The sequence below is a fragment of the Panthera leo genome, chromosome B1 (assembly GCF_018350215.1).
Source record: "Panthera leo isolate Ple1 chromosome B1, P.leo_Ple1_pat1.1, whole genome shotgun sequence".
In the NCBI taxonomy this organism is placed as follows: domain Eukaryota; kingdom Metazoa; phylum Chordata; class Mammalia; order Carnivora; family Felidae; genus Panthera; species Panthera leo.
In genome coordinates, this window is record NC_056682.1 from 58953040 (window position 1) to 58974811 (window position 21772).

The window sequence follows — 21772 nt, forward strand, 5'->3', positions numbered from 1 at the left end:
TCTCCTGTAACTCTGTAGATATTTCATTCATCTTTTCAGAGTTCACTTCACATATTTGCCCAGCCCTGCCTATTTCTTGTTTTCTTTCACCTTCCTAGTCTCTTACTTCTATCTCAAAAGCTCAAGTATCTGATAAGCTAATGCCAAGATTGCTTTGAAGAGGGGCAGTAGTCTTTTGTCAGACTGGAAGAGGAGAAAGAGCACATTCATATAATAATACTTTTTGTTCTAGTACATGCACAGAGTCGGCAGTATTATTATGTCCGAACTTACAGCAAGTAATTTTGGTGAAGGTCAGCGATGGTAGGTGACATTGACAAATGTGTGAACTGACAGAATTTGGAGTCTACCATAGTCCATATTCTTAACCATCAGAGTATACTGCCTGTCCACCATTATATTGAGACTGCCTATCCTCCATTATATTGTATTATAATACACTGATGAGTACTGCTGCAGAAGATATATATAAAAATGGCATGGCACGTCACACTTAACTGACTGGAAGAGGTATGAGCAAGGCTTTCCATGGGTGAGATATTTGATTTGCATTTCGGAAGAGGAGTAGAGTTAGCCATTTTCAGAAGATGAGTGAAATCATGGCATAGTCTGCAAACCACAAATAGTTGTCGTGGCTAGAATGTAGGCTTTATGATTAGGTCATGGCAGAGATGAGAATAGATATGGTTAGGTCACAAACAGCCTTATCTGTTATGCATCAGAACAGAATGTGGATTATATTATGAAGATAATGGGAATAATTGAAAGATTTAGGTGGGCTTTGATGTGAAAGAGACTGTTAAAAAGGTTACTCTGCAGTGTAGCGAGTAGACTGGGGTATAGAATAGATTAAGAGGCATAATGATAAATTAGAAACGTCTTGGAAATCCAGGAGTCAAGAGAAAAGAGCATGAGCTAAGGCAGAAACTAAGGGGATAATTAGAGAATTAGGAGGAGGTAGATTGGTAATTTGACAGTCATTTGTATTTGGCAGAGAAGAGAAAGAAGTAATGATAACTCCCATCTCACTGACTTGGGTGGTTGACTGTGATCAGTAACTGAAATGGGAATAAGATCATATAGTAAAAAGAATGATGAGGTCAGGTTTGTAAATTGTTTGAAGTAGCTTTGCTACATAAAGGGTGGAGTTGTCCAGACGTCAGTTCAAGTAGTTCAAGAGAAGAGGGCTGCGACAACGTTGATTTAGATTCGGGAATTGGCAACATATGTTACAGCCTGGGAATGAGTAGAAAAGAAGACCAGAGAATGCGTCTTGACAAAATATTGACATTAGTGATGAGCCAAGGAAAAGAAAAGCCTGTGAAAAATAGTGAAGATTGATTGGAAGAACCCAAGAGAGAGTGCTAATATAAATATGAAAGAGAAGAGAGATTTTTTTTTTAAAGTGTTATTTAGAGAACACTATTTGGTGGTGTATTATGAATATCATATAGTCAGTTAATAATGTTTTTAAGGATATTGAACATGAGAGACTCAGAATATTAAAATTAATATGCTAATTAATATTAAGGTAAAATCAGAAAAACTATAGTAAGATTCAAGTGTTATAAAGATAAGATGCTTAAGTATTTGTACATATGCACAGAAATTTGGAAGGGAATAACAGACTTTAGGTGTTTCAGATGGTAGAACTGTGATTTATATTTTATAAGTTTTCTACAGCGAACATATATGTTTTTATGAGACAAAAAATACTTCTGTGGATTCAAACTAATTTCCAGTGGAAATGTTAATTGCAAAATTTGCTCAAAAGAGTCCATTTGCAATGTTAACTAGGAAGTCAGTGGTAACCCTAGAAAATTTTCAGAGTCATGGTGGGATTGGAAACCAGATTGTAGTGTGTTAAAAAGTAAATAGGAAAAAAAAAAAGTAAGTAGGAAGCAGGAAAATAGAAGTCATGAATGGTCATGTATGTAGAAAGTATGCTTTCAGCAAGCTGATAAAAAGACATTAGATAGGGAAGTGAGACACTGAGGATTTTTTTTTAAGGAAAAATCTTATAGCGTGGTTGTGTGCTGAAGGAAGAGAACATGGATAGTTTGGCAATCTGATACTTTTTTAAAGGATACTAATAATTTCTGATAAGAACATAATTCCATGTTTATGATAAACTATGTTTAAAAATGATGTCAGTTTGTGATTGAGTATAATCATTTGCAGTATAGTAATAGGACATTCCTGAGTATAGAGTTTGAGTTCAAATATTTAATATTATGTAAATACTATATATTTAGTATGTAAACAAATTTGTAGAAATGATTGGACTTTTACAGAACAAAACTTTGATTTGGGGTTTAGCTAACCTCCAAAGTAGCTTTAAAAACCTGATCACTTAAATGGCTAATAAAAACATACCTGATCTCTGTTTTGAATAATTATGTTTGGGGTTTAATTGATTCCTTCAATGTTCTCACTGAATGTATTGGTTAAATCGATAGAGGAAAATGCCAGGGTTTATCTAAGTTTATCAGCTAGAAATGATCAGTATTTGCCAAAAGAAATAAAGTGGCACCTGGATATTCCTAGGTAAGATGCTGATGTAGCCTTAGTCATTCTTTAAACTTAGTACATTAAATGATGAACAGGGAATCCTGCAAAACCTGGCAGCTATGTATGGAGGCAGGTCCAGCTCTTCAAGAGGAGGGAAGCCAAGAAACAAAGAGGAAGAGGTATGCTTCCCGCATGTTCGCTACCTCCGTCACATAGCCATTTTTGAGTTTATTGCCTTCCTTTCTTGCATGGTTTAAATTCTTAACAATTATTTAAGGATTTTGTAGGTCTAGAGGGACCTGTTAATATAATTTGACTGACCTGCTGTGTCATAATTTTGTCCCATAACTGATATTCAGTATTGAGTTCAATTTCTTTTCTTTTGATAAAATTAAGAATTTATAATGTATTTCTTTTCAGAAATAAGTTGATCTAAATTAAACACTTGAAAGCTAATATTACATTTCCATTAACCAGATTTCAAAACTTTTATTTCTTGTATTCAGATTAACACTTTTCTTTAAATTACAAAAAAAATTTTTAGCAATAAAAATGTTTTTTTTTTAATTAAAATATTGTGTGTTCTTTTTCTCTCCTTGTAGGTTTATCTGGCAAGATTGAGACAAATAAGACTGCAGAATTTCAATGAGCGCCAGCAGATTAGAGCCAAACTTCGTGGTGAAAAGGCAGGTTGAAAAATAACTTTTTAAAAAGTAATTGAATGGAAAAAAAAAGTAATTGAATGACATTATAATAGAGGAAGATTAAAAATGCTATGACACTAACACAAAGTCTGATGAAGAGAGTGAAAGTCAAAGATCAGAAAACTATACATAGAGAAAAAATAAATTTTATATGTTGGATTTACAATCGATAAGACCATTTGTTCCAGAGGAATTCTGAGAGGAAAACATAGGTAGTACCCATGGACATTTTATATCATTCTATTTTTGTCTTTTTTTCCCCATTCATTGTTCATAAGAGTTGATAGTTGTAGAGAGTTCACTTGCAGCTGTGAGAGAAAATTAATAGTGTTGAACAATTTACCATTTTATATTTTTAGGTGTTAGTCTGTTCATATTATCTTCTGAGCTCTGCCCTCAATTCGAGGCTCTGTCCTAAGTGGTTTGCTTATCTACTTGCTTTGTAGAAAGAAGCTGATTGTTCTGAAGGACAAGAAGGAAGTGAGGAGGCTGACGTGAGGCGTAAAAAAGTTGAAGCACTTAAGGTATAGACTAGAAATAAACAGATTTTCTTTGAGAAAATTGGAACCTGGGGTAGACAATTGTGTTAAATCTTGAATAGTTATTCTCTTGCCTTAATTTTACATTCCTATTTATCCCTCACTCTTTGGTTTCTGAAAAATAGTGTCGTCTTCTCTTCATATCTTATATTTATGGAGAACAATTTGATGAAATCATAACATAAGTGTATGAAGCTATTACACAAGTAACTTTAAAAAGAATAAATGATAATCTTAAAAATGAAAAATATAATTGTCCATTTCTCTGAAGGTAAATAAAGTCTGTACATAATAACCATAGTTTAAAACTTTTACATTTGTATTTCCATTAGAATGTGCCTGCATTTATTTTCATTGAGCTGCTGTGTGTTGAGCCCTGGTTTAGGTGCTGGGGATATAAAGTGAGCTTATATTTTTACTCTGGAAATTCTCCCTCCCACCAAACTTTTCTTTTTTGGCTAATAAGTATCTTTATAGACTTGGTGGGGGGAAACAAAAACAAAAACCTATGCCCTTCTTTCTGGTAATTAACTTTGTTGATTGGTTTTATTTTCAGGCCCAAGCAAGTGCACGTGCTGCTGTACTAAAAGAACAATTAGAGCGAAAGAGAAAGGAAGCATATGAGAGAGAAAAGAAAGTATGGGAAGAGCATGTAAGATTTAACTCATATTCTTGATCCTACTCATGTTAATGTTCTTATATCTCTTACTGGATAGTATATCACCATTATAACTTGGTAATTCTATTTTTTCCCATTTTTTATTCTCATTCGTTCTCCCTCTCTTCTCTCCTCCCCCACTTTCCCTCACTATTGCTCTCTCTCTCATATTTATGGATGATCAGTATGGAATTTATTTTGGGATTTGATTTGTGGTGAAAACCTAATTTACTTATTCATTTTAGTTTTTATTATTGCCAAGTACCTAATCAAAGACCCAGCATCATTTAATGGCTACACTTTCCTTCTGCCACTGATTTATAAAGCTACTTTTATATATTAATATAAATACCTATATATATTAAATTCTTATATATGCTAGAGAATGAATCTATAGTATACATGCATCAAGCTCTCTCTTCTGCTCCATTACTCTGTCTGCCAGCACCTCATTGTATTAATAATTATGGATTTAGAATATATTTAAATTTCTGATAGAGTTCTTTCCTCATTTCCTTTTTACTCTTCTTTTTACAGTGTTTGCCTTAGTTACGTGCTCTCTTTTTCCTTACCAGACACATTTTTGGGTAATTTTTTTTCTTTTTTCTTTCTTTTTAAATTCTTTTGGAATTTTTATCAATATTACATTTTTTAAAATTTTATTTTTAATTTTTTAAAATTTGCATCCAAGTTAGTTAGCATATAGTGCAACAGTGATTTCAGGAGTAGATTCCTTAGTGCCCCTTGCCCATTTAGCCCATCCCCCCTCCCACAATCCCTCCAGTAACCCTCAGTTTGTTCTCCATATTTATGAGTCTCTTCTGTTTTGTCCCCCTCCCTGTTTTTATATTATTTTTGTTTTCCTTCCCTTATGTTCATCTGTTTTGTCTCTTAAAGTCCTCATTTGAGTGAAGTCATATGATTTTTGTCTTTCTCTGAGTAATTTCACTTAGCACAATACCCTCTAGTTCCATCCACGTAGTTGCAAATGGCAAGATTTCATTCTTTTTGATTGCCGAGTAATACTCTATTGTGTATGTATGTATGTGTGTGTGTGTGTATATATATATATATATATATATACACACGTGTGTGTGTGTGTATATATATATATATATATATATATATACACACACACACCACATCTTCTTTTCCATTCATCCATCGATGGACATTTGGGCTCTTTCCATACTTTGGCTATTGTTGATAGTGCTGCTGTAAACATGGGGGTGCATGTGTCCCTTCGAAACAGCACACCTGTATCCCTTGGATAAATGCCTAGTAGTGCAATTGCTGGGTCGTAGGGTAGTTCTATTTTTAGTTTTTTTGAGGAACCTCCATACTGTGTTCCAGAGTGGCTGCACCAGCTTGCATTCCCATTTATCAATATTACCTTAAACCTACAAATTAACTTATCCCGGGGCATCTACATTTACTCATTTTCTACATTTACTCATTTTCTTCTTTTATATCTCTTACACGATTTTGATCATTTTAAGCTCAAACTTGTTACATTTCTTGTAAAGGTGATTTCTTGATAGTACATAATTCTAAATTTCTGTTTTACAGGGTTTTATTTTTTTTCTAACAATATTGCTGATATTTGGAGAAATCATTGGTTTTTGCTATAGAATGAGTTTACCTGTTCCGTCAATTCTCATTTAGTTTTCTGGGTTTTTAGTATGCAGCTGTGTCATTTGCAGGTAGTCATGATATATACATCATAACAATTATTCCTACATTTTATTATTTTTTTTAATGTCTGTTTTTGAGAGAGAGAGGGACAAAGCACACGCATGTGCATGATTGGGGGAGGGGCAGAGAGAGGGAGACACAGAATTCAAAGCAGGCTCCAGGCTCTGAGCTGTCAGTACAGAGCCCAATGCCAGTCTCAAACTCACGAACCTCAAGATCATGACCTGAGCCAAAGTTGGATGCTTAACTGACTGAGCCATCCACGTGCCCCTTTACAGTTTATTGTATGCCATGCACATTATAAGCACTGCACATGTTTTGCTTTGCTTAATCTTTACAACTTTCTGAAGCAGATGTAGAAAGGATAAAACAATTAGATGAGGTCATAATTCCAGTAAGTATGGAACAGGGATTTGAACCTGGGTCCGCCCAGTGTTGAAGTCATTATTCTTATGCACTACACCTTAATTTCCCCTGCTTTCTTTAAATTGTACCTTATATTATTATTTACTTTAATTAAATTGGCCAGATCTTCTAGGACAACATTAAATAACAATGTGGATAATATTTTATTCCTGTTTTTAATGGAAATAGTTTAATCATTTCTCTGTTATGTGTGGAAAAATAATAAGGAATATAATTGTATCTCTAGGTTGTACAGTTTTTATCAGAAATGTGTTTTAAAAGTCCACCAGTCAGGAAATCTTATCTTATTCCCCCTTTTTTTCCCTGACTATAGACATAGCCTGGACAAGGCTTGAGTGTGAAACAGTAACTGTGGTAATGTATTCCATCTTCCTCAAGAGTATCTAGTAATTATCTCCTGGACCATTGACAAAATTTACCTGGCTTTAGATTGCAGTGCTTTTTAAATGTTTTATGTCTGGTGTTCCTTAATTCCCTCTTTTCTTTCCTTTATTATAGATATAGAATTAATAGGGCAAGAGTATGAAATAATTACCATGCTAACTTATTGGCAGCCAAATTTGTCAGAAGTAGAAATAACTCATCTTCATAGTCAGAGCCAATGATTTCTTCTATTACCCAAATCTCTTTCAAGCTTACCCTCATCTGGAAAATAGTACGAGCCTACTTTTGGTGACATACATATATAGCAATTGGGAACAATCTGCTTTTCTTCTCTTGGGTTTGTATCTTCAACACAAGAAACAGGGATGTTTCATCCCGTGCTGATTTGCACAGTAGGGCGGAGATTATATCAAGATGAATTGGTATGAAACTCCCTGTGTGTTCTTTTTTCAGTCAGCTTTCCTCATGATGCACCTGCTGCTATCATCCTTGTGTTCAGCTACGATACCACAGTTGCAATTGACCTTAAGAGTTTTTAGTTTAGTCTTTAATAGTCTATTCTAGCAGTCTACATAGCACCCGAAGGTGATTGACATAGTAATATATCCATTAAATATGATAAGCTTATGCTTAGTGCAAATCAGCCTTATTTTTAAAATGTGATCCACTATGCAAAATTACATGGGGGCATCAGAGTATTTTATAATAGCAGTCTGCATGGCTTTGATTATGTGATTTCCCTTTAGTCTTAGAGATGAGTCAGCTACTCCATATCCACTGCTGTCAGTATGCATGCATAGGCCTATCTTGGCAGCAGGCTTATATAGCCACCTGCCACTGTACCAACTATGTATAACCTTGTGTTTTTCCCCCAAGGTAAAGTGAATGTCTGTGTCTTAACTCATGTTGTGATTGGCATGTGGGATATACGAGTAGTACATTTATCAATGGGAAATGTTTCTTTTTCTCCCAGTCATGTAGGGACTGCTCATTTTAGTGATTCAGAATATTATACTTCCAACAGCTCAAGTTAGTATATCTCAGAGAAAACATAGCATGAGCTTTGTAATTACATTTCTTTCCTGAAATCTGCTTTTGGTGGGCTGAAAACGGCCCACAAACACCTTTAAAATGTGGTCTTGGGGCATCTGGGTGGCTCAGTCAGTTAAGTGTCTGTTGATTTCAGCTCAGGTCATGATCGCATGTTTCGAGAGCTGAAGCCCTGCATCGGGCTCTGCACAGGCAGCACAGGGCCTGCTTGGGATTCTCTCTTTCCCTCTTCCTCTCTGCCTCTTTGCCACTCATGCTGTCTCTGTCTCAAAACAAGTAAATTTGAAAAAATTTTAATGTGGTCTTAAGTACATCTTGTATAATGTTTTTCAAAAGCCCAGTTTCTCTTTATAGCATTATTTCTTAAATGTCCTGCTCATTCATCAAGGTCATAACCACTGTCCAAGAGTCAGTATAAATATTTGCTTGATCACTCAGCATAAAATCTACCTATTGGGTTGACTGTTTCATTTATTTCTTTGCCTTCTTATTCTCATTGGTGCTCGATACTTCATTGACGTCTCTGGATTACAGTCCTACAGTTGTAAATGGAGCTGTTTTACCTTATTTTTTATCTAAATTATCATAGCAGGGTCCTCAATCTGCATATTTCTTAGCATCAATTCAGGCATCGTACCTGTGGAAGTCTGTTCTTTGATTAGGTAAGAGACTATAGTTTGCATATCATGTGTTCCTCCTGCTTTGCATTTCACTCTTTGTTGTGTATTTCATTTCTATCATTGTCCCATTCTTTGGACCTGCCATATAGACCTATATGTCTTCTGGTGAACACACTTCCCATCTCTGCCTACCTCAGAATGTTGTTATCCTTAGTCTTGCCACACAATCTCATCCATTTAAATAGACACATCATGAGATCAATGTGGAATCATGCTCCCTGTTGGAAGTGTCCCAGACACTGAAACAGTGTTTCAGAGTGGTCTGCAGGATATGATTCAAAGAGAATCAGGATGCCTCTTAGGTTGAGAGCCCCTATTTCAAAGCTGCTCCTCTGATGACCTTCCTAGCGTTAAGCTAACTTTCCCTAAGCAGAAGGAGCAGAAGTTTCACAGGTGGTAGTGGTAATGGTGGTAGAAGAGGCAGAGGGAGGGGAGCAGGGAGCATCTCTGGAAGCATGTTAGGTTTTATATGTTAACAAGTACATTTTACAAATTATGCCCAACAGTGATTCAGCTTTGAGCTCTACATTCTCATATAATGCTTTTATTACTAGGCAGCTGTATAATAGCATAGTTCTGTTTCCACAGATAACCAACTGGAGCCAGGTTTCTCTACTCCCAGAAGGCTGATTAGACCTCATAAACCCATCCAACACACTTTCAGTAGCACTCATATAATTAAAATACAGTCCCAGAAAACCCAAAGAGTCCTTGTTCTTTTAAGGCATGTAAACCAGTACAAATACCCAGTTTTTTCTCTGTATTTTGTTTTTTAATGGTAGATCTGTCTTAGTTCTAAAGTGTACACAAATGACAGCTTTTATGATTCTATTAATGATAGACAATACTAGTTTCTAGTATTGTACAAATTTGTATTTCCTCAGGTTCTTTCAGAAGTATTTTTATGGTGGCAGCATTAAACTGTGGTAGTGAGTCTGACTTTTGAGGTCCAATAGGCAAGCAACCCATTTTCATTTGGGGGAATTATTTTATTGTTTGCTGTTTCAGTAAGACTGTCAAACAAGGTATTCTGGCTTCTTCTAGCTGAAGGATAGGCACGTCATCGAATGTAGATCAATTGAATTATCTCCCAGAGCTTGAAGCTTGAGCAGAATATCGCAGGATTTGAAGTTTACTTAATCCAATAAGAGAACCTGATGAAACAATGAATTCATTTCTGCTACCTAGATCCATGCAGCTACTCTGGTTCCTGTTCTTTTTAGAGGGCTTCCCTTTGCTTTTATAATCTTACTTACCATTCTTTTCTCTTTTCTCCTTTCCCCTACCCACCTCCTCCTTTCCTCCAGAATTAGTTTCTGTTGCTTTCAACCAAAGAACCATGATTCACCTTGTAAAATGCTAGCATGGTATCTGGCGAATAGTAACACAAATAAATGCATTGGGAAATCTGTGGCTCATGACATTTCAGAATTATGTATGGAGGAATGTTCAAATATTGGTTTACTGAATGCATCATTGTGTAGTGAGAAAAAAAAATGAGTCTGGGAATCCAAATACTTGATTTTTAGTCTCAACTCTGCCAATGAATTTGCCTTCTCGGGGAGCTGACTTCTGTTTGTGGGCCTTTATTTCCTTATCTCCTAAATAAAAGGCATGATCTCTAATATTGTTCTATCTAAATTGCTTAGAAAAAGTCTTCATAATATAAGTACTTAATTTCAGTTTAATCTCTAGAAAATGAGTTAAAGTTATTTTACCCAGTAATTATTTTAAAATAAGTTCTAATTTAACATAATCTAGATGCAGTATGGGGACTTCATATATCTGTATTTATTTATTGACTGTTACTCTTAATGTTTGTTTTATTTATTTTGAGAGAGAGTGCAAGCAGGGATGGGCAGAGAGGGAGAGAGAGAGAGAGAGAGAGAGAGAGAGAGAGAGAGAATCCCAAGCAGGCTCCATGTGGTCTGCGCACAGATCAGCAGAGAGTCCAGTGCAGGGCTCGAACTCACCAAACGTGAGATCATGACCTGAGCCAAAATTAAGAGTCAAATGCTTAACTGACTGAGCCACCCAGGCCTCCCTATTGAGTGTTATTCTAACTCAGGAGTGGTTAATATGTTATTCACAGTTAGAATTAGCATTATTAACTTCCTGAAATGTTAATTTAGTTTGATTGCATATATGTTGATGCATTTTTCTAAAGTAAGACCAAATGTCTTTCATCGGATTATCAAAGTATCTTTGATCTAACAAATGGTAAAAATCACTGCCTTAATTATTCTGATTCTTCAGTATGTAAGACCCATTTTTAAAAATTTTGTCTTTGACACATTTCATTGTAAAAATTATAATAAAACATAGTACTTTAATATGAAGAATAATTTTCATGTGTGGTAATAGGGTTTTTTTCCCCCAAATAATACAGTATTGCCTTTTTCAGTCAACCATATAGACTCATATTGCGAGTGAAACATAAAAAAGATAGAGTTTTTTAAGAGTAGCAGTGCATTTAATAATTAAAATTAAATGAAAAGTAGAATTAGGGAAAGTCTGTCTTGGTGAGAGACTATTTTTGAGTGTGAGGAATTCCTTTTTCATTGTGTTTAGCTCTTGTGTATTTCATTTCTGTTTATGTCTTTGCTCTTTTCTTTGGACCTGCCATACAGTTCTATATAGCTACTTTAAGGGTGGAGACATACTTCCTCCTGGTGGCCACATTGGAATGTTCTTATTCTTAGACATTCCTATAAATAGAGTATAGCAGTACTAGCTCAGAAAAATTATTCAGATAAAAATATATTTTTAGTTCTTGAAAGGTAATATTTTGAGAACTTAAATGTAAATTTGATAAAATTTGACCATGTATTTTCAAGCTATATAGAATTATGTATGAAATTGCTCTATAGTCAAAATATGTATGTAGTCAGGCCTTTTAATATTTTCCTAACATATGTTAAATCCTTAAATCATTCAACATATAGAGATGAAATAGTATTTGTATTTATATGTGTTTCAAGAACAGGTAAACAGTTTCATGTGTTTATAAACCTGGCCTCACTATTTGGTAAAATTTTGCATTTTGTCATTTGGTGGCACTGCTGATTAATTTTTTAGCAAAATTAAACAGATACAATTAGCAGATATAATAGAAGCAATTTTACAGTGATAGTTAAAAACATTTTTTGGAGATATAAGCAATGTAGAAAAGTCTTGAATTTATGAACTTAGTGAGAAAATGGCTAGGAAAAATAGCTCCTAAAGCAGTTTATTTTTTTAACTTCACAATGAAACTTTCAGCTCATTGTTCTATTTCTGTTGCAGTATTTTTTTAAGTTTGGATTTTGAAAAACTGTTTAGAATGAAATATATATACTACATGTAACTGGGTGACCAATTTTAACAAAATTGTTTGGATTTTTTTTTTAGGTTTTAATTTTTTATCTTATGTAAAACTTTGTTTTGTTTTCTTTTTAATTTTAGTGTTGTTTATCATATTGGATCAACTTTCTGAATTAACTCAGTCTAGTGTTTTCTCTTTTAACAATTTAAAAATATGTTATTTTTTTAAAATCTCGGGATCTGGTTCACATTGAAAGCCTTAACATCCAGGTTATAAAAAAATATATTCATGATGTTTACTTACATAGAAGGCCCAGCTCCTGTTGTACTGATCAGTTAGTGGTGTGTGTTACCTGGGCTTATAATGACATCTCACTAGTTACTAGAATTACCTTTACATTTTTGTTAACTGATATAGTTTTGTTACTAAGTAATTGGATGAGTTAGTAGGGCAGTCTTTTTGTCTGTATTCATTGGTTTAGATTTCATTATGTCTGAGTTTCTTTGTGTGTTTTTTATTTCAAGATCTTATGATCTGTTTAGTTTAGTTGACCCAGGGGAGAGATTAGTATATATTTGGTTATGAAAAATAAGCATTTACTGAAGGCTGGTGAAGATCATTATTATAAAGGTGCCAATAAGTTTGTCTTACACATTGAATCAGGTGTCTTAGGTAATAGACTGTATACCAGTCATTAACCATATATATGGCAGCCAAACAAATTTTAAATTTTTTTTTTCAACGTTTTTTATTTATTTTTGGGACAGAGAGAGACAGAGCATGAACGGGGGAGGGGCAGAGAGAGAGGGGGACACAGAATCGGAAACAGGCTCCAGGCTCCGAGCCATCAGCCCAGAGCCTGACGCGGGTCTCGAACTCACGGACCGCAAGATCGTGACCTGGCTGAAGTTGGACGCTTAACCGACTGCGCCACCCATGCGCCCCCAAATTTTAATATAATACAAAACACATTTTTAATAGTAATATGTGTCATTCTCTTCATTAAAAATATATTCTCTTGGTTAAAAGATGTGCTTATGCAGGTACAAAAATGAACAGTGTGAAGAGAATTTAGTAGAGATTTTCCATGTTTTAGCATAATCCCTACTATACTGAATTTGATTATTTTTGGTCTCATACCAGTTTAACTCATAGCACTTTATCAGTAAACACTTTTGTCTCTGTTACTTTAGATTTCTCTTAAGGTTGAGATTAATACAGAAATATCTCTATTTCATATAAAAAATTTAAGAATATATTTAAGAATATTCACAATTTAAGAATAGAAAGTCAAGATAAAGGGGTTTCAATTCCCTTATGTGACTTTTGCCATTCTTAACTAAAGATAAATCTGCTAAGTATTCCCTAGAGGTTGTAAAATTTTTCTTTGGCCATATGTCTACAGTTTTAGAGAGTTATGCCAGTACCCTGTTTAAATTGTATATGAATCATGTGTGTATGTGCATAAGCATTAAAAAAGTATAAAAAATGAAATACAGTAAGTTGGAGCTATAGGGTATGGGTGACTTTTTAATTTTATTATGAGTTTCCTTAAGGTCTAAGCATCTGCATAGTAATTTTGGAAATAACTTTGCAATAATCTTTAAAAGCATAAATGAAAATTATGTCATAGGCTGAGAAAGGCAGTTGGTTTTATTCTTTAGCAAAATTAGTTAAATACATGTTATTTCTCCTGTTTATTTATACAATTAAATTCTCTTTCGATCATTCTTTAAAAATCTTAGGCTTTTTTGAATTTATGATGGCAACTATTTGTCTTTCAGATTTCTGCTTTTTTTTTAAAGCATTTTTAAAAGTTTACTTATTTTTGAGAGTGAGAGAGAATGAGAGAGAATGAATATGAGTGGGGACAAGGCAGAGAGAGAAGGAATCCCAAGCAGGCTTTGCACCATCAGTGCAGAGCCTGATGTGGGGCTCGAGCTCACAAACCATGAGATCATGATCTGAGCTGAAACCAGGAGTCAGAGGCTTAACCAACTGAGCCACACAGGCACCCCTCAGGTTTTGCTTCTTACCAACTTCTGTGTCATAAATCTTTATGCAGTGTTGGAGCACTTGGGTAGCTCAGTTGGTTAAGCATCTGACTCTTGATTTCTACTCAGGTAATGATCTCACCAGTGTAAGATAGAGCCCCACGATGGGCTCTGTGCTCAGCGCAGAGCCTGCTTATGACTCTCTCTCTCTCTCTCTGTCCCTCCCCTGATTGTGCACACATGTGCATGCACACTCTCTCACGTGTGCTCTCTCTGTCTCTCAAAACCAGTAAATTAAAAAAAAAAAAAAACCTTATGCAATGCAAAAATTTTAAACTCTGATTATGCATAGATGGGCAGTTATTGTTTTTATTCTGCATTCTGGAGATTAAAAACTAGCTCTGGGCAAAGCCAGTTTCTTCATTTTGTTAGGGTCTAAAATCATAGTTTCAGTGTTTAAGCCAAATAACGTTACTTAGTAGAAACTAAATAAATGTTTGCTGAACTATAGTTACTACCATTTATTAGGCACACAACTGTGCACTTTACATAAATTATCACATTTAATCCCTGCAGTAAGGAGACAATGAGTACACACCATTCCCATTTTAGTGAGAAAAAGTTTGAAGTTGAGAGAGGATTAGAAACAATGAGAAATCACAGGTCCCTAGTCAGTGAGATTTGGGGATTTGAGTGTAGAACTGTCCTACTTGAACTGTATTTTATGACCTTCTTAAACAATGAATAGCTGTTCAAACTGGCTGCTCTACGAAGGTCACTCTCACCTTCTCCCCTCCCAGGAGTTAGTTAGTTCCTTCTCTGGTTTTATTTTGTTTGTTTTTCTCCCAGACCATTTAGCACACATCTCTCTTATTTTATTTCTCTGTAACATACTGATAGATTTATGTGTTTCCCTTTCTTTTATAGTTTATAATCCTTTGAGAGAAATGATCAATTTTGTTTTGTTTTTGTCTTTTGTTTGAAAATTATTGCGGCTAGTTCTGGTCTACAACATACTGGGTTTTTTCCCCAACTTTCTGAGGTATAGTTGTGTGACATTGTGTTAAGTATGCAATATACAATGTGATGATTTGACATAGGTATATACTATGAAATGATTACTACAATAAGGTTAGTTAACAAATCACTTCACATAGTTACCATGTGTCTTTCAGTTTGGATAGCCGTTATCTGGCACTGTGCTTGGCACTTAATACATCTTTTTTAAAATTATTTTTTTGTTTTGTTTATTTTGAGAGAGAGAGTGTGCACATGCACATGCACGTGAGGGAGGGGCAGAGAGAGAGTGGGGGAGAGAATCCCAAGTAGGCTCCATGCTGTCAGTGCAGAGTCCCACAGTGCAGGGCTCAATCCACTGAACTGTGAGATCATGACCTGAGCTAAAATCAAGAGTCGGATGCTTAACGGACTGGGCCACCAAGGCACCCTGACACTTAATACATTTTTGAATATGTTGATTAAATTTTATAAAATATTATATATTTGTTTTCTCACAAAAATCACATCAAGTTTATTTATTAAAATAGCAGAAATCATTTCTTTAAGTGAATTTAAACATTCACAAGATTATACAGTGGATAAATATGATATGTGATTAGAGAAGTAATTACTGATTTAAATAGATATGATAGAATTTGTACATCCAGATTAATGTGTTTCCTTCAAAATAATCATCTAGAGAAATAATATACTTCTCTAAAAATGCTGCTAGTGTTTCAGAACCAATTGGAACTTGTTTCTATTTCCTCAGAATTTGTTACCTTTTTTGAATATACCATATGGAAGGAAGACCATGGTAAAGTTTCAAAATATTTCTATGTCATCTTTCAAGATGACACCCAGATAATACCCAGCTGTGTTAGCTTTAGATTTTTAAAATTATTTATAACATCTTAAATATCAGTATACTTTTCAACGGTGCTGAACTATGGATTAGAGCAATGTTTCTGCCCTTTTTTAATAAAGACTTAGTTTTTTTAGAGTAGTTTTAGGTTCACAGGAAAATTGATAGGAAGATACATATTTCCAGTGTATCCCCTGTCCCCTCACATGTATAGCCTCTCCCATTAATTAACATCCTCCTCCAGAGTTGTACATTGTTACAATTGATAAACCTGCATTTATGTATCATCACCCAAGGTCTGTGGTTTATATTACAGTTCCCTCTTGGTAGTGTACATTCTGTGGGTTTGGACAAATGTATAATGACATATAACCATCATTACAGTATCATACAGAGTATTTTCACTGCCCTAAAAGTTCTCTGTGCTCTGCCTATTCATTCCTCCTACCACTCCCCTGCGAACCTCTGGTGACCATGCATCTTTGTATTGTCTCCATGGTCTTGCCTTTTCCAGAATGTCATATGGTTGGAATCATACAGTATGTAGCCTTTCAGATTGACTTCTTTCATTTAATAGTATGCATTTAGGTTTCCTCTGTGACTTTGCATGGCTTGATAGCTCATTTCTTTTTAGCACTAAATAATAATCCATTATGTACCAGTTTTTTGCTTTTTAAAAAAAAATCTACTTACTAAAGGACATCTTGGTTGCTTTCAAGTTTTGGCAATTATGAATAAAACTGCTGTAAACATCTGTATACAGGTTTTTGTGTGGACATCTGTCTTAAACCCCTTTAGGTAAATACCAAGGATTGTGATTATTGGGTCACATGGTAAGAGTATGTTTAGTTTTGTTGGAAATTGCCAAAGTGTTTTCCAAACCATTGTACCATTTTGAATTCCCATCAGAAATGAATGAGAACTGTTGATCCACCTCCTCAGCAGCATTTTGTGTGGTCAGTGGTTTGGATTTTAACCAATGTTGTAGATGTGTAGTGGTATCACATTATTGTTTTAATTTGCAATTCCCAGGGGTGCCTGGGTGGTTCAGTCGGTTGAGCATCTGACTTCGGCTCAGGTCATTATCTCATGGTTCGTGAGTTTGGGCCCCACGTCGGGCTCTATGCTGACAGCTCATGGCCTGGAGCCTGCTTCCGATTCTGTGTCTCCCTCTGTCTCTGCTCCTCCCCTGCTCACACTCTGTCTCTCAAAAATAAATTAAAAGATTTAAAAAAATTTTGATTTGCAAATCCCAAATGACCTAGGATGTGGAGCATTTTTTTCATTTGCCTGTTTGCCATCTGTATATGTTCTTTGGTGAGGTGTCTGTTCAGATCTTTAGTACATTTTTTTAATTGGGTGGGTTTTTTTTTTTATTGTTGAGTTTTAAGAGCTCTTTGTATATTTTAATTAACAGTGATTTAAGTCTTCATGTCTTTTGCACATGCTTTATCTAAGTCTGTGGTTTATCTTATTCTCTTGACAGTGTCTTTCATGGAGCAAAAGGTTTAAATTTTAGTGAAGTGTCCAGCTTATCAATTCTGTCTTTCCCGGCTTTGCCTTTGGTGTTGTATCTAAAAAGTCTTGTCAAACCCCAAATCATATGGATTTTCTCCTATGTTACCTTCCAGGAGTTTTATAACTTTGCATTTTATGTTTGGGTCTGTAATGAGTGAATTTTTGTGAAGGGTGTATCGTCGATGTTTGTTTAGATCCTTTTTCTGGGGGCAGGGGTAACATCTGGGTTGTCCAGATGTTGTAGTATCATTTGTCCTTTCTCCTGGCAACTCCTGTCCATTGAGTTGCCTTTGCTCCTTTGTTAAAGTTCATTTGGCTCTATTCGTTTGGGTCTGAGTTATGTTCTATTCCATTGATTTGTTTGTCTATTCTTTCACCAGTATTACACTGTCTTAATTACTGTGGTTTTATAGTAAGACTTGAAGAAATTACGTATTATCATTCCTTGAACTTTGTTCTTCAGTATTGTGATGGCTGTTTCCATCTTCTTTTGAATAACATAGGTATTATGTTAAATGAGAGTTCAGAAGACTAGATAATATAATTGAATTGCTACCTTATATTTCCAAGTGCTCAGTAAGTGTTGCATTTGAAACGTATACTCACCAGAAATATTTGTTTACTGGTTTGAAGGAGAACAAAGTAGAGAACAGACTTGCTGCCATGTTACCATGAGCATACCTGTAAATGCCATTTCCTTATATTGATGAATGGTTCAATGGTTCAACATGTCTTATTTCATATTGTTTAAAGTCTAAACAGCAAGATAAAAAAAGACACATGTTTGAATATAACTTGTGATATTTTTAATGACATTAAATCTTATTACCTGTACCTTCATTTCTTCCATTCCCCCATTCTTTCATTCTGTTGACATTTTTATAATGAGGGCTCTTATGTTGGGTGATTGATGTTCAAACTTTTAGAGATTACGCAAGCATTTCTTTTTCAAGTTTAAGATTAATAAGTAAAATATTTTTTCTTCCCATCAGATGTTGTAATGAATTAAAATTAAAGTGGAGGGACTGATGTCATAATCTTTTAGAAATCAGGTTTTTAAAAAAAAATTATTAAACATTGTTAATGCAATGGAAAGGAGTTATTTAGTACTACATGAGACTTGATTATGTTTACATCTCAGGCCAGAGATGTTTCTGTCTTTTCTGATCTTTCCTCAGACCTAGCACATTGTCTTACACAATAAAAATTGAGAAATGAAAAAACTGTAACTTTGGATAGAGTAGATAAACAGTGATTTGATAAATACCATTTTATTCTTCATACAAATATAAAGTTGCAAATATATTTAAATTTTTTATTATAGTTGGTGGCTAAAGGAGTAAAGAGTTCTGATATGTCTCCGCCACTGGGACACCCTGAAGCAGGTGGCTCTCCATCAAAGCAACAGATGAAATCTGTTATTTCTGTGACTTCAGCTTTGAAAGAAGTGGGCATGGTAAGTTCCCTAAAATTTAGAACTCCTCAAAGCAAAAAGTTATTAGAAGGATTAAATTTAATGAAACTACATTAATTCCTAGTGTTTCATTAAATTTTTTCTAAAAAGAATTACTTGTTAAGATTTTTGCGTATAGTTTACTCTGAGTATTGGAGCCTCATTGCTGATAGGTTTATATCTAGGACCACTTAATACATAAAAATAGATTTAAGTGATTGTCTCTCATTTTTACTTTAAGAGAATATTGAACAAATAAATTATATATAAAAATGTACAGAAAATAGTGCAACAAACATTTGTGATGGAACAAACATTAACAAACAAACACTCTCACAATTAACAGTTTCATTTTTTTTAAGAAAGGTTCATTTTTTTAAAAAATAATGTCTCTTTGGTACTTAAATTAACTCTAAGAATAAAATCCAAGGCATGTTTACATTTATTTGGAAATTTTTAGCATAACAAATGTTGGAAGATTCATTATAATTACACTTACTCCATCAATTATTTCTTTTCCTTTCTACTTATAAATCTCTGTCATGCCAAATAGATAATGAAACAAAGAAATATGGGCAAATAAAAAGCTTAAACTTGGAAGTATGTGTCAGGTATTCATCTAAAATGTGAAAACTCTGTTCTGGAGTAAAGGAAATAGGCTCATGGTATGGGATTTCAGCCCAGAATTCAACACAGAGAAGGGAGAAGTCTACTGAATCATGTAACACATTAACCTGATTCTCTCCTATCTCATTAATTAATGTCTCTGCCTTTTAATTTCTGGCTGAATTTCATTAAGTTTTTGCAGACAACACTAATGTTACTGATACACCATTTTTTTTATAGCCTTTGTGTTTATCTTGAAAATAAGACTGAGTAGGAAAATACAAGTTTCTTGGTAACTCTCAAGAACTTCGTGTAAGAAATTACTGTTCTTTAAGTAGGTTTAGTCTCTTGCTTTCTGATAACGACTTTGCGTGTGCTGCGTTGTTCACTTCAACTTTAGATACCACTGTGTGGTTTCCTTCCTGGTACCCAGTCTCACATCTCAAGTAGCTGTTCATCTCTCTGGTTATAGCAACTGCTAATTCCTGACTACTTTATGGGGTAAAATGCTCTTTGTCTCATTTACATGTATTACTTTAAAACTGACCACTATACTCTTTTGTATTTTCCTCAAATCTTTCAAAATTTGAGGTAATCTATGTAATGAAATGGTTTTTCTTTATGTGTTGTCTTGGTAAATATTGCTACTTAAAACTTTGAAAACTGCTGTTTCTTACTCCGCATTTTTCAGATTATTTTTGCTCTCGTAGCATTCATAACTACTAATTTCGTCTTTGCGAGTGTTTAAAAATTCGAGTTGGTCTAGATCACTATGATTATACTAATCAAAGACAGAATTTATATTACTGTTGGTATAAAGGACTCAGAACTCATTACTGTTACTCTCTTTGTTTACTGAGAAAAACCAATTCTCAATTATGTTTAGTAGTATGGCTGAGCAGGAATATATGTACATGAAACATGAAGACAATTTCAAAATAATACAGCCTATCCTGAGTTACTGTATCCACTAAACTCCCTAGCTCCAATTAAGAGAGTACATCAGTTAATTTTCTTTTTATTTCTACCATTGACATAAAATTACCAAAAATCAGATGCCAAAAAGGAAGAGGATTTAGTTAGATATGTGATCAGTAATCTAAAAATAAGACAAATAATTGAGAATTGTCCCTTCTGCTATTAAGTATAATGAAGGAATCTGTGTTAACATTTTACAGGAATAAACAATTCACAAGGAACAATTTAATAAAAAACAAAAAGTAACAAAAATATGAAAGTTTTTAAGGTAGGCATTTTAAATAACATTATTTCTTACTCTGTAACTGTCTGTGTTTATAGGACAGTAGTTTAACTGATATCCAGGAAACCTCAGAAGACATGCAGAAGACTAACAATGCTATTTCAGTAGGTACAATTTTCAAACTTTCTCAGTCATTTTACTTAATTGTATACATATTAAAGTATAACATTTTAACTGTTTCAGAGTAAGCGAGAAATACTCCGTAGATTAAATCAAAATCTTAAAGCTCAAGAAGATGAAAAAGGAAAGCAATGTCACTCTGATACATGTGAAGTGGTCGTTAGTGAAGATGCCAAAGAGCCCGAAAAGGAAAAATCGGTTTCATCTGATCGCAAGAAATGGGAGGCGGGAGGGCAACTTGTGATTCCCCTGGATGAGTTAACATTGGACACATCCTTCTCTGCAACTGAAAGTATGTATAAAATCTTAATAATCTGTTTTGGTTTTGCACACATGTAAACTTGAATACTCTGAAAGAACAAACACTTGGATTGAGAGAGGCTGGAAAATTTCTTTGTATGTGAAAAATGGAGAAAACTATTCAACCTTACAAATAGCAAGGATTTGGGGGCACTAGGGTGGCTTAGTTGGTTGAGCGTTTCACTTCAGCTCAGGTCATGATCTCATGGCTTCTGGGTTTGAGCCCCACATCAGGCTCTGTGCTGACAGCTCAGCACAGGTTTATCAATTAATAAACCTGCATTTATGGAGCTGTAAAGGAGAAGAAAGATGTAAAGTGTTATTACTTGGGATATAGAATCACGGTAACCTTAGAGACCTGAAAATTATGCTAATTAGAAGGGCAAAATTTTTAAATCTAATTGATTTTGTTGCACTTAGAATAAAAATCTGAAGCCCTTTTCATAATTTACAAGGCTCTCCTGTGGTTCCCTCTGTATCCTCACTCTGTCCATTTTTTTCTACCTATACTCACTTCTTTTCACTTCTTAAAACACGCCAAACTCTTTTTCACAATCCTCTTCCCCTTGTCTCTCTTCTAAGTTCTTTGCGTGGCTGCCTCTTTCTTTTTCTTTTTCTTTTTCTGTCCCTGTTGTTCAACTTTCACCCCATTTCTGAAGTCCTCTTTATAGCAGAGCTCTTCAAAGCATTACCTTTTTACAACTC

The 21772-nt window shown here is 34.5% G+C and overlaps 1 protein-coding gene across 6 annotated transcripts in view; it reads left to right on the forward strand.

Moving 5' to 3' along the window:
• The window catches only part of NEK1 (NIMA related kinase 1), a 219548-nt gene that overhangs the window by 120026 nt on the left and 77750 nt on the right, over positions 1 to 21772 (forward strand). For 4 of the 6 annotated variants that reach the window (XM_042935112.1, XM_042935107.1, XM_042935108.1 and 1 more), the window contains 7 exons: positions 2607 to 2690; positions 3114 to 3197; positions 3662 to 3739; positions 4311 to 4406; positions 18652 to 18783; positions 20686 to 20751; positions 20831 to 21059. In XM_042935112.1, coding sequence (XP_042791046.1) covers positions 2607 to 2690; positions 3114 to 3197; positions 3662 to 3739; positions 4311 to 4406; positions 18652 to 18783; positions 20686 to 20751; positions 20831 to 21059 — 769 coding nt within the window. The remainder of the gene's footprint in view (positions 1 to 2606; positions 2691 to 3113; positions 3198 to 3661; positions 3740 to 4310; positions 4407 to 18651; positions 18784 to 20685; positions 20752 to 20830; positions 21060 to 21772) is intronic. The other 2 variants (XM_042935109.1, XM_042935110.1) reach the window with 1 other exon arrangement.